General features: G+C 38.1%; 1 protein-coding gene across 1 annotated transcript in view; it reads left to right on the top strand.

Moving 5' to 3' along the window:
• Nucleotides 1-4,432: 4,432 nt before the first annotated feature.
• The window catches only part of Fbw5 (F-box and WD repeat domain containing 5), a 20,267-nt gene continuing 11,507 nt past the window's right edge, over nt 4,433-13,192 (top strand). The window contains exon 1 of the mRNA XM_083120213.1: nt 4,433-4,554. Coding sequence (XP_082976339.1) covers nt 4,433-4,554 — 122 coding nt within the window. The remainder of the gene's footprint in view (nt 4,555-13,192) is intronic.

Here is a 13,192-nt window from a genome sequence, read left to right as displayed (position 1 = left end):
ATCTACAGGCAACATCAGCTTGAACAGACAAACCAGGAGAACATATTGAACTGGAGAAAGATCGATCATCAAAAATTCCTAGAAAAGCTCAGTATCCCTGAACAATTGGACCAACAAAAATCACTCAACACGCTCGCAGAGGAACTCTCTGCAAACATCAGACAAGCAATTGAAAATTCATCACCCAGAAATAACCAAAGGAAAATGAAGAGGAAGCCATGGCCAAAGAAATTAACCAACCTTAAGAAACAAATGCAAAAAGCCAGGAAACTATATCAAAAATCCATCATCGCACAATACAGAAATGCCAACCTCCAGATTTACCGTGCCAAAAAAAAGCAATACGAAACCGAGCTACTAAATTATAAGACACAACAATGGAATATCTTCATCGAAAAACGTCTGGAATTAAATAAATGGGGCACCCCGTATAAAATCGCTACCGGCAAAATAAAAAAACCGCAAACCATTTCCACCTTAATTAATGACGAGAACAACACGAATATGACAAAGGACTTGGAAGAAACCATCAACTTCTTAATGAAGAATCTCATACCAGACGACAAACCTGAAAACGACAGCGAGGAAAATAAGGATACAAGAAAAATCTATCACCAGCCATATCCAGAATCACCAATATTACCTTTCACTACCCAGGAAGTAGAAAACGAAATAAGCAGCATGAAAATGAAGAAGTCCCCGGGACCAGACGGAATTCCTGTGGAAATAATACAAGAAATCACCCCAGTACTTACGCCTTACATTACTCAACTATTTAATGAGTGCCTTGTTCAGAAGATATTCCCAGAAACCTGGAAGGAAGCAAACTTAATAATCATCAAGAAACATCCAAATAAAGATGAAACCAGGGTCAATTCATACAGACCAATATGCCTTCTCAACGTTTTGGGAAAACTCTTCGAGAAACTTATCCTAAAAAGACTCAAAGAATTTCGCCTGCTCAAACCCATATCAGGGATACAATTTGGGTTCACGAAAGGTAAATGCACTGACGATGCATTACGCCTGCTATCGTCTACAACACAAAACACTCCAAACAAGTACATGGTTGGAATCATGGTGGACATCGCCGGGGCATTTGACAACTTGTGGTGGCCCAGCCTTTTTCAAACACTTAAAAATATGAACTGCCCAGGTACACTCTTCCTACTTCTGAAAAGTTATTTCTCTAACAGAAAAATTAGCATCAAATATCCGGATCTACAAATGAGTAAGATCACGTCAAAAGGTTGTCCTCAGGGTTCCATTCTGGGACCCGAGCTTTGGAATACTAACTTGGAGCCTGCGCTTATGAAACTACAAGACCATCCAGACATAGACCAGATCATAGCTTATGCGGATGACATTATCATGCTCACTTCCGGTAACTCAAGAAGGGAAATCGAAGATAAAGCATCCACTGCAATCAATATGCTATCCAATTGGTGTGATCATGCTAAACTCAAAATAGCTTCGGAAAAGACTCATTATATTATCCTTAAGGGGAAGTTACAAAGAAACCCTCAAATCAAACTCAGAGAAAGAAATTTAAAAAGAGTAAGAGAAGCTAAATACCTTGGCATTACTCTTCAAGAGAAGATGTTTTTTAACAGACACATAGCCCTGGCAACAACCCAGGCCGAAACAACTATAAACAGTCTAGCCACATTGAGTTCAGCAAACTACAACCTTCCACTATCACACATAAAAACATATCTCATTACCATATATAATTCTATTATTTCCTATGGCTCGCCCCTGTGGGCCATGGAAACCAGTAAACAGTACATTAAAAACAGATTGAGATCTTCACAACGCAAAGTGATACTTCGCCTAACGGGTGCATTCAGAACAACCTCAACCCTGGCTCTTCTCATGATTGCGGGCCTACAGCCTATTGAAATCGTTATTAAAACTAGAGCATCAAAGTATTACTTTAGAAATGGACAAGAGGACGAAATCTATAAACTAATTGGAATACGCCCTGCCACGGTACCAGAAATTTACAACCACTTGTTTAGCGTCTGGCAACAGGAATGGACACAAGCTACGCAAGGAAGGAGACTTCACAGCTTCCTTCCAAACATAAAAGAACGACTTTCGATGGACCATTTCCATCCCACGAGAGGTCTCATACATTTCCTAACGGGACACGGTCCCTACGGTCAACACCTAAATAAGCACAACCTCAGACAGACTGATAAATGCCTGAAATGTAAAACCGAGACGGACACACCGGAACATAAAGCCTTCTTTTGCCAGACATCAAACAAACAAATCGAAGATTTAAGACAAAAGCTACCAAACTTCAACACGTACCAGTTAATAAGAAATCCCGAGCACTTTACGTCACTAAACGACTTAACAAACCTGGTGTCGAAAGAGGAACATTCCCTCTTCAAATCCGGCATCACTCACCTCCCCATTCAACCCCTACCTCCGGAATGTAATATACCCCCCAGAAGATCACAAAGAATCCACCTTCGACAAACTCAACAACAGGACATCCCTCCTTAGGACTAAGATCACCAAGAGGATAATGAAGCAGAACCTCCCACAGGAACATCAAGAAGGAGACACTAATACACAAGACAGTGATACGCCAAAACGAAAAAAGGTTACGTCTCCCCGGAGAAAGGCAAAGGATAACACTGCAAGGACTCGACCTAGGAACCAACCGAATTTAACCAAGATTCTTCTTTTTCGTTTCTTTCTTAAATTGTAATCTTACACCCCCTTCTTTATTCTCGTTACTAAACACACTGCAAACTTCTCTCACTGATTCTTGACAATTCTCTATATTTCCACTACCGAACGTACTAATGTACCCGATACTTCCCAGGAAATCCCTCCCTACTTCTTCCCTTCCTGATGATGTCCCGGGTACCAACCGTCGTACCGATGTTCATCCCAGTCCGACCAACTCTTGCTGGTCTCCCGCAAGTCTCCTTGCATCAGGTACCACTCGTTCTTTCATATCTCTTCCTACTATTAATACGTACATCTCAAAGCCAATAATACTCTCACTATCTCAAACATAACATACTAGAACATAGACCCTGCTTAACATTCATAGAATCGTGTTAATGTCCATTCCTCATCTCATCCATCAACACTAATGCACACGACACACAACAAAACTTATCCTAAGAAAACATTACCCACCCAATTACACACTTATGTAATTTCGTATCTGATCATAAATAATATTAATGTTAAACACTAACACTTATTTACTTCCTACTATTTCTAACCTTTATCTTAATCTTCTTACCTTGTTGAATGATGTGAAACCAACTTTGTTCAGGAAAACCGAACAAATTTGGTTCTTCACACTGGGACATTCTTGCCAATGTCACAGTGAATTATTGTAATTAAAAAAATAATGGAAATCAAGGATGAATCAAAGGAAAGGGGGGGAATCCGTAAAAAATTCACGGAACTGACGCCCTGGGTTAATTTTCAGGTACCAGGGCATAAGCACATACCTCCGAAAGTAGCTTGACTACTTTTATCCGTATACATAAAAAAAAAAAAAAAATAATAATCGTTCTATGTAACCATATCTTGTATACTGTTTAGGAAATAAAATTCTTTGTAAAAAGCCTCCTCTATGCAATTTCTACAAGAACACGTGCCGGAGTCAGAGTTGAAATGATGTTGGAGCCACATAATTTATTTATTTTGAATAATTCCAAAATTATGAAATATAAACAATTTGTGAATTAAACCTGTTGAAATATGTAAAATGAAGTATATTTTCCTTAAATATGTAAAAGTAAGTATTTATTAAAGTTAAATATGGAAAAATATTGACAATAAAATGTACCTTAAATCACTACAAACATTACTATTCGCACAGATATCACAAAATTTCAGCGATATTTCGTCAAACTAAAGGTATGTAATTTACCTATAAATCCTAGCCCTGATTATAACCAGTAGATAACATTGAACACAGCTATGGGTTCGGTAAATTGTCTACAGTTCAGAAAAAAAACACAACTGGGAACTTACCTCCAGTTATTCAGAAGAGAGTAGTTCCTCAATTCCTAATAAATCCTCGGTGTCGGTGTCGGTGTCGGTGGAATCGGACCCTACATGGATGACGAGAGGGGCAGCCGCCTCCTCGTAGTCGTCTATTAATCCCTCATGTTCCATGTACTCACGCTCCATCTGTTCTGCATGACGACATGTTGACGCCCATTCTTCGGTCGTGACTTTTTCAAATTTTTGTGTCGCAAGCGTCATGACGTCGTCCAATTTAAATGTCACATTATGTGATGCCACCCAGTTCTTTACAAGAGCCCAGATTTTTTCTATGGGATTTAATTCAGGATGATATGGTGGGAGTCTTAAAACGGAATGGCCATGTTAATTTAACAAAGAGTCCACTTTATATGTTACATGTTTCGCTTTATGTACTTTAATTATGTCATATAACTCGGGCTTCGTCATATCAGGTGTAAAGGGAATGCCTCTTCCTTGGAGCCAACTCTGCATGTCTTTCTTTAACGAGCCGAGAGTAGGAGCAGGATTTATTTGTGCATTGTGGTAAGAAGCGTTGTCAAGAATCACCACAGAACTGGGCGGCAGATTTGGAATTAATTTCTCACGGATCCACTTCATAAAGTTTTCGCTATTCATGTCATCGTGGTAGTCTCCTGACTTGGTATTTGATTTGAATAAGAGTAGGGCATTGGGGACAAATCCATTCTTGCCTCCTGCGTGAACTATTACCAGGCGCCGTCCTTTAGACAAAGGCACCCGAAGCCCTCTTCCAGAGTCATCCGACCAAGAAAGCGATGTGGTGTGGGTGCTGAGCAAATAAGTCTCGTCTATGTATATTATTGGTCGGTCTTGTCGTCTGTAGTGCATTATTTGCCTCAAAAACCTTGTTCTTTTAAGGCGAATATCTTGCATTTCTGTCAGAATGGTTCTATTGTTTTGTGTCTTCCTCCACCTAAATCCCATCTTTCGCAGCAAACGTCGCAAACTCTCTTGACTTCCCGCAAAATGTATGTCCGCCTGTAATTTGACATGCAATTTTTTCAATGTCGGCACTTCATTTTCACGCAGAGCGTGGTCGTATATGCGCCTACGGATAACGTTTTCATCGAAAGCGTCCACTGACGATTTGGTCGCTGGTCTTTGTCATTCTTTCCCGGGAGTGTGGAATGATGTGGAGGGGCCTTCTGACATCTCAAGAGATTGTCTTTCGTTCATGATAGCCCTGATTGTTCTTTCAGGAACTCCAGTCGCAGCCGCTGCTCTCTTGCCAAAATGCTTTATTGGGATGCTAACAACATGACTGGCTTCCTCCTTCATGAACTCGTGCACGTTGCTTAGAATTTCCCGAGCTTGGCTATGCAAGGTTTTTTATTTCAACTTCGACAGAACTGGAGGCATTATGGAATTTAACGTTCATTAGCAAACACACACTTTTACATACACACACGCAATACACGCACACAACGTCAAACCGGTCAAACACTTAGTATAAAATAAAAATATGGTGCTTCCAATCCAACAAAACTCACCGCCACTTTACCTGCCTTTCCCCTTCCGTGACAGAAATAGTGCTTCATTATTACAGTTGGCAACACTAGTTACTAGCTAGCCAATGAACATGCACTGCATAAAAGAAGCAACCACTACGCCGTGCTATATTGCCACATTACCGTCCCTGCCGAATGGTGTGAACCCAAGGGCGCCGACTTTCCAAAATTTCTGTGGGTGCATATCAATGGCGGATAAATCTGTAATTATCAAGTATTGTATACTTTAAACAACTTACATGGACAATGATTGCAAGAGACAATGATATTATCAACACGTTACTAAAAGAAAATACCACATTCATACAAATTAAAATGAAGAAATCTTCATAAATGCAAATAATTTTAATTGTAATGCAGAAAGAACTATGCAAGGATTTTGTTGTGAACAGAAACTACAAAATGACTAACTTTATGTACCAAATAATAATAATAATAATCATGACATGTTAACTTTCAATATAAAACAAGTAGTGGTATTTGTGGTGGGGACAGCGCAAGAAAGTACGAGCCCCCCTCAAGCAGATTTGCTACACTTAAAACTTGCTCAACATGCCCATATGAGTTTTTTGAGCAAGTGTGGAATCTTGTCAAATTCAAGATTTTTGTAAAAAATGCCCTCGGGAATTTTTCAGAAAGTACGAGCTCTTCAGATTGATTTGTGCATACTTACAAAAGTTGCATCAGCCAGATTTTTGTTCATAAATTTGTCAATTTTTGACCACACCAGAAATTAAGCTTATACACATATATATTTACTTCTGGTTTAAGTTTAATTGGATACCATTCAATTTGCTTATCTAATATTAAAACAATGTAATATGTAGAGCCCTCTTCTAGAATTGCTTCGTGTTTGCATGTTTCCCCTCTGTGTCAGTGTGTGGAATTCCCGAGACGGTAGTATTGATTTTTTTCCTCAGCGCCAGTATTTACAGAAATTCCCGATTATTGCATCAGCCAGTTATGTGAGAGTGACTGAGGGGAACAGATGTGTTGATACAGTGCTTCTCATACTTACAGGCCTGTTTGGTTTAATTGAACATTATAAAATCTGATATTTGTTGTAATCCACTCATATTTAGAGTCAAGCTTATATTTGTCCCAGCCTGTTATACATAACAAGGTCATTGCCATTCTATACATGCATGTCCGTGCAGGCATTTGCGGAATGGCAGTGTGAATGAATAATCCATTTGTAAGCTATTGGCTTTACAACCTGTCATAAGATTAATATTATTAATATTAATCCATAGAGATTGATTTAAAACCCAGGAAATTTTATATAAATACCAAAGCCAAAAATATTAAGTGTATACACACATATATACATACACACATACAAAGCACAGTGCTGAACCCAACTGATATTTTTTATCCAGCATAAAGTTTTGAATTGAATCCCAAGAAATTGTATATAATAAACAACAACAAAAATGCCGAATCAAAAATATTGCAATCAGTGCAATAAAAATATATCCAGCTCCAATTGGGCCAAGCACCAAAAGATTTGTAACCCAGACAAATACAGAACTCCCACAATAATTTGCCACAAATGCCATAGAGAATATAACATGCAATACTTCACATATATACATAAAGATACTTGCTCTGCACAATCATCAACATCTGGTCTGAAAAGAAAGCACGAAGCACCTGTTAATGCCAGAGCAGCAAAGCAGCCACGCCATGAACCCATCCGTAGCAGTTTTAACGGCCAATTAAGAGATCACCGGTTTGTATCAGAGCCAAGATGTGGCATTGAGAATTTTTTGAACAGTAAAAAACCTGATATACAGGCAATTCTAAATGCACAAAATGGCTCTTATAAGCTGTCCCTCAAATTGTATACTCAATATAAGAAGCCAAATGACACAAAATTTACACAGCCCCACATAACAGAAACTGTACCGGTTTATTCAAATACAAATTCGGACAAAATAATAAGCAGGTTGATAGATCAACTGAATATTAAACACTCTGAATTTGCGGCAAAAGAGTCCGGATGGAGCCTGTGCGGCTCTCCGCACAAGTTATATATTAATATTTCTGAATTCAGCCCATTAAAAGGTTCCACTTATGTACCATTACCTGCCAATATCAAAAACAAAAGAGCCGTGGTCAATATAAAAAATAATGACGCGAAATGCTTTTTGTGGTGTATATTAGCTGCTCTGTATCCAGTTTCAAGGGATCCTCAGAGAATAAGTTATTACAAACAGCATGAGCACGATTTTGACGATGCAATGGAGGGTTTAGAATATCCAATGTCTGTTCAGAATATTGATAAATTTGAAAAAAAGGCCAGGCACATCAATGGCAAACAATTATCTATTAATGTATTTATTTGTTCCACTGGCAATTGCCCGATAGCACCTCTCAGAATCAGTACACTTGATGATGAATCTGCAATTCCGATTGATCTGCTCTTAATTGAAGGGGATGATACATACCATTACACTCTGATACATAATCTTGAAGCTTTAGTGAGAACACAACTAGACAAATATAAAAAAATATTTAAGTTGTGCAGAAGATGCTTAACTGAATTTGATGGCAGGAAAATGGTTAAGGGGGTTCGGGAAGAGAGTGCAGAAATTGCAAAAAACAAGTTAATTGAGCATCTGAAATACTGTGGGAACCATAAACCTGTTCATATGGTGATGCCAATGCCAAGTGAAAATTGCAAATTCAAAAAGTCTGAAGCCTCGTTGGAACACCCAGTATATATTGTCTGGGATTCTGAATCAAACCTCAAATCTCTTGCATTCTGCAATCCAGATCCCGAAGAATCTTCAATTACACCATACCAGCAACATGAACCTTCCAGCTTTTGTTTTATGGTTATACGGGATGGTGTTGTTATTAAAGAATATTCATACAAGGGACCAAATGCCATCAAAATATTTGCACATAGAATAGAAAATGTGTGCCGTGACATAGCATCTAACATCTTATTAATATCAAAGCCTATGTTGCCTTTAACAGAGAAACAGATTGAGGATTTCAACAATGCAGAAAAATGCCCGGTATGTGATTCTGAATTTTCAGATACAAATATCAAGGTACATCACCATTCTCATACAGATGGTAAATTCTTAATGGCCCTGTGTAATAGCTGTAATATTAAGATCAAGAGACCAAGATTTATCCCCATATTTTGCCATGGAGCATCCAATTATGATTATCATCATTTAATCAGGTACGAGGGGTTTGACAAGCAGAATTTAAATATTTTAGCTGAAAATGATGAGAAATATATATCTATTAGCAAGATAATTAAAGTTGATGGTGTTCCTATTCACATAAGATTTCTTGATTCTTACAGATTTTTATCTGCTAGCCTGGCTACACTGGCCACTCAATTATCTGATGATCAATTCAAAATCACACGTGCTTCGTTTCCAAATCAGGACCTGAAATTAATTAGGCGGAAGGGTGTATATCCATATGACTATGTCACAGATTTTTCTAAATTTGATGAGTGTTCCCTGCCACCACAACAAGCATTTTACAGCAGAATCAGAGGATCTGGAATCACTGATGAAGATTATCACCATGCCCAGTTGATGTGGAACAATTTAAAATGCAAGACATTTGGTGATTATCACATGGCATATTTAAAACTTGATGTCACTCTCTTAGCTGATATATTGCAGGCATTCAGAAAATCTTCTATGCAAAATTATAGACTGGACCCAGTGTATTTTTTCAGTGCCCCGGGCCTAGCATGGGCCGCAACGTTTTTGAATACCAAAATGCAATTGGATCTGATCCACGATCAAGATATGTATCTGTTTATGGAGAAATGTATAAGAGGAGGGATGGTGCAATGTTCCCAGAGATATGCCAGAGCAAATAACAAGCATATTCCCGATTATGATCCAGTACGGCCATCAAATTATATACTGTATGTAGATGCAAACAGCCTCTATGGTCATGCCATGATGCAAAAACTACCATATGCAGGGCTTGAATGGGTTGAAGATTTCAATATTGAAGATCTTAAAGATTTTGATGACAGTGAATATGGCCTGTTCTTAGAGGTTGATCTGGCCATTCCTGATGATTTGCACAACAAATTTTCTGATCTGCCCCCAATTTCCGAGGTTCAGTGCTCACCTGGCTCTAAACAGAAGAAGCTCATGATGACTCTGGAGCCGAAACAGGGATATGTCACATATTACAAAAACCTCCAGTTCCTGATGAAACATGGTGTTCAAGTGACCAAAGTTGGCAAAGTTTTGAGGTTCAGGCACTCAGAATGGTTGAAACCATACATTGATACAAACACGGAGCTTCGAACATCTGCAAAGAGCCAATTTGATAAGGCCTTGTTTAAATTGATGGTGAATTCTGTCTATGGCAAAACTATTGAAAATGTCAGAAAACATACCGATGTTAAAATAATTACTGACCCCAGCCGGAGCAAAAAATTGGTTGCAAAGCCTAATTTCAATTACAGAAGAATTTATGATGAGCACATGGCACTTTTCAACATGAAGAAAACAAAGATCAAGTTTGATAAACCTATTTATGTAGGGGCTGCGATATTGGAATTGTCCAAATTACATATGTTAACATTGTATTATGATGTGTTGAAACCTTTTTATGGTGATCGTGTAAAACTGATGTACATGGATACGGATAGTTTTGTTCTTGATATTCAAACAGAAGATGTTTATCAAGATATTGCACAGCCTGAATTGTTTCAATATTTTGATACCAGTGAACATACAAGGATTCAACCCCACAACAAAAAGGTGCCTGGCAAGTTAAAAGATGAGACATGTGGTGATGTTATTGTGAAATTTGCTGGGTTAAGTGCCAAGATGTACACTTTTGAGACATGTAGTGGCACTGTTGCCAAAAAGGCCAAGGGTATTGGCAGAGTAACTGTTGAAAAAGATCTTCAATTTGAAGATTATGAAAATTGCATCAAATCGCAGAATTCAATCAAAACATCAGAATCCAGAATCCAGAGTGTGGATCACTTATTGACTTCAAATATTGTAAGAAAAGTGGCTCTGGACCCACATGATGATAAGAGATGCATTTTATCATGTGGCATACATACTCTACCATGGGGTCATTGTGATTTGAGAAGTGGAAATCAATGCCTAAACACAGAACATGATTTGAAATAAATAAACATGCCCATGAACTTATTTGGGTTCAAAAAACAGGCTAATATGGAGCTGCCGACACCACAACCCTCTCCTGATATGCTGTCTAAACTGAGTGGCTTGTTAATTATTCATCTGAACAGCATACTTACAGATGTTGATGAAGAAACAGGTAAAACATTGTACATATTTAACAATAATTTAAATCATTACCAATTACCTGTAGGTGGGCAATTGCAATTTATTACAACCCCTGAGGGTGATGTCAAGATTTCAGTAGGGAGAAATATTTATAGAATTAAGCACTCAAACATGATTTCTGGCACTGTATATACTGTTTCTGCTGGTGACTGCTTATATATTGAGGTCCCTGGGTCATATGACAAGCTTATACCCTTTTTTATAGAATTAAGAATCAGATACTCTATAATAAATAACCATTAAAACAAAATGCCTAATGATATATTTGGCCATACAAGACATGAAGATCACAGTGACGAGATTCTTATGCTTGATGTCAGAGTCAAGAAATTAAGAAGTGATTTACAAGCTTTGCAAACCACACTCAATGCCAGTCTTCAATTAGAAATTACAAATTTACAATCACAATGCATGGACCCTCTTCTTAAAATTGACTCAGAACTCAAACTGCTGCTTCAGAAATATACTGATCTGGCCACATTAGATAATTTTCAAAGTTTAGAAGAAGCTGTAGCAGCTCTTCAAGCCAAATTTAAGACCCAGGCTAACAACTCTGAGCAATTGAAACAGCAATTGGAAGAGCAAATAAATAATGTCCAGGCACAGCTCCAAACAATTGTCAAAAGCATAAAATCACAAGAAGATTTTGATCTAGTGATTTCCACTCTAAAAGAACAGATTCAATCACTCCAGATACCTAATCTGGATCCTCTGCACAATGCCATAGCCGAGGTTAAAGAAAAAATTGAGACACTTGAAAATTTTATGAACAACTTGCCATCTTCTGATGCTTTGAGTGCAATAACTCGGAGTGTAGCAAATATTAAGCTGCAACTTGAAACATATGAAGATTTTGGAAAAATTCAAAGTACCATAACCCATCTTGAGGGTACAATAGCAGCAGTGCAAAGTGATTTGGCAAATGTACAAGAATCCCGCCTGCCCGGGATTGTAGATACACTTGTTAGTGTCCAGCAACAGATCACAAAGCTTGAAAACCTCAACACTGAATCTGAACTATCTCATTTTCATCACTTGATCGATGATATTCAAACAAAACTTGAAATTTTACAACAATCCACACCCTCTCAGGCAGATATAGCCCTGCTCCAAAATGCTATGCAAAATGTGGCTGATGCATCTGAATTAAATAATGTGAAATTGGCACTTGAATCTTTGCAAAATACAGTATCAAATCTTCCCACATCACAGGAACTTAAAAATATTAAGAGAGCAGTGAATAGGATATTGAAATCAGAAGATATCAAGAATATCCAGACAGAGATCAAACAACTCACTCAGACAGTGGCCACTCTTCCAACCAATCAACATATTAATGAACTGCATGCTCTGTTTGAGGATATCAGAAGACAGGTCCATGATCTTACTGCTCAAAATTCAAAATTGGCAGTTGTTGAAAATTTGCAACAAATTGTAGCTAATATCAAGCAACAGCTAGGAACCATGGAATCCAATCAAGCAAATGCTCTGTCTGTTTTTGCCACCCAGCTTCAAGAGATTGTGCAACAATACAAGAAACTTATTGTGGACATAAAAATCAAGCCAGGCCATGATGATGTTGTTAGGACCATCAATGAGCACCTTGAATCTGTAACAAGCAGATTGCTTACAGCAGAAAAAGAAATAACAGGCATAATCGAGAATCCAAAACATACAGTAATTCTTGAATTGTACAGCATCCCCAACAAAGAATATGATTCTCCATTTACACCAGGTGGCAAAATATATATGCTGTCCCCTGCACAATTTTATTACCAATTTTTTGTTGGGGGCACACTGAGACCAATCAAGATCAAATATTGGCATCAACCACAGGCACACCACTACCCCACCTTATCAATAACAAATGCTGAGAACAAAGCAAAGGTCACCAGTGTAGAATTGGAGGATTTTACAGACCCCAATACATTAGAAACAGCCTATGCTGAAGATGATGGCTCTCTGGAATTTAAAATACAAATAGGGGACAAATTATATTTAGAAAATCCTGCAGTCTCAGCTGCTGAACACCCCATAGTTGCAATATTCTTGTTTACATATTATGTCTAGTTGTTGATGAATTACACAGACAAGCCAGACATAATTATAAGAGACTGCCAGTAGTCACAAAGGGCATAGATGATTTATGGCAGAGCGACTTGATTGAAATGGCAACTGGACAGTTGAAAAACTTAGACAAAATCAACAAGGGCTACAAGTATCTACTCACTGTAATAGACACATTTTCAAAATTTGCCTGGGCTGTGCCACTCAAATCCAAGACTGGTTCATGTGTTACAGAAGCCCTCA

Source organism: Lepisma saccharinum, chromosome 1 (genome assembly GCF_977018435.1).
Source record: "Lepisma saccharinum chromosome 1, izLepSacc3.1, whole genome shotgun sequence".
Lineage (NCBI taxonomy): Eukaryota > Metazoa > Arthropoda > Insecta > Zygentoma > Lepismatidae > Lepisma > Lepisma saccharinum.
The sequence above is the reverse complement of the archived record's forward strand: the minus strand, read 5'-3'. Positions and strand labels throughout refer to the sequence as shown.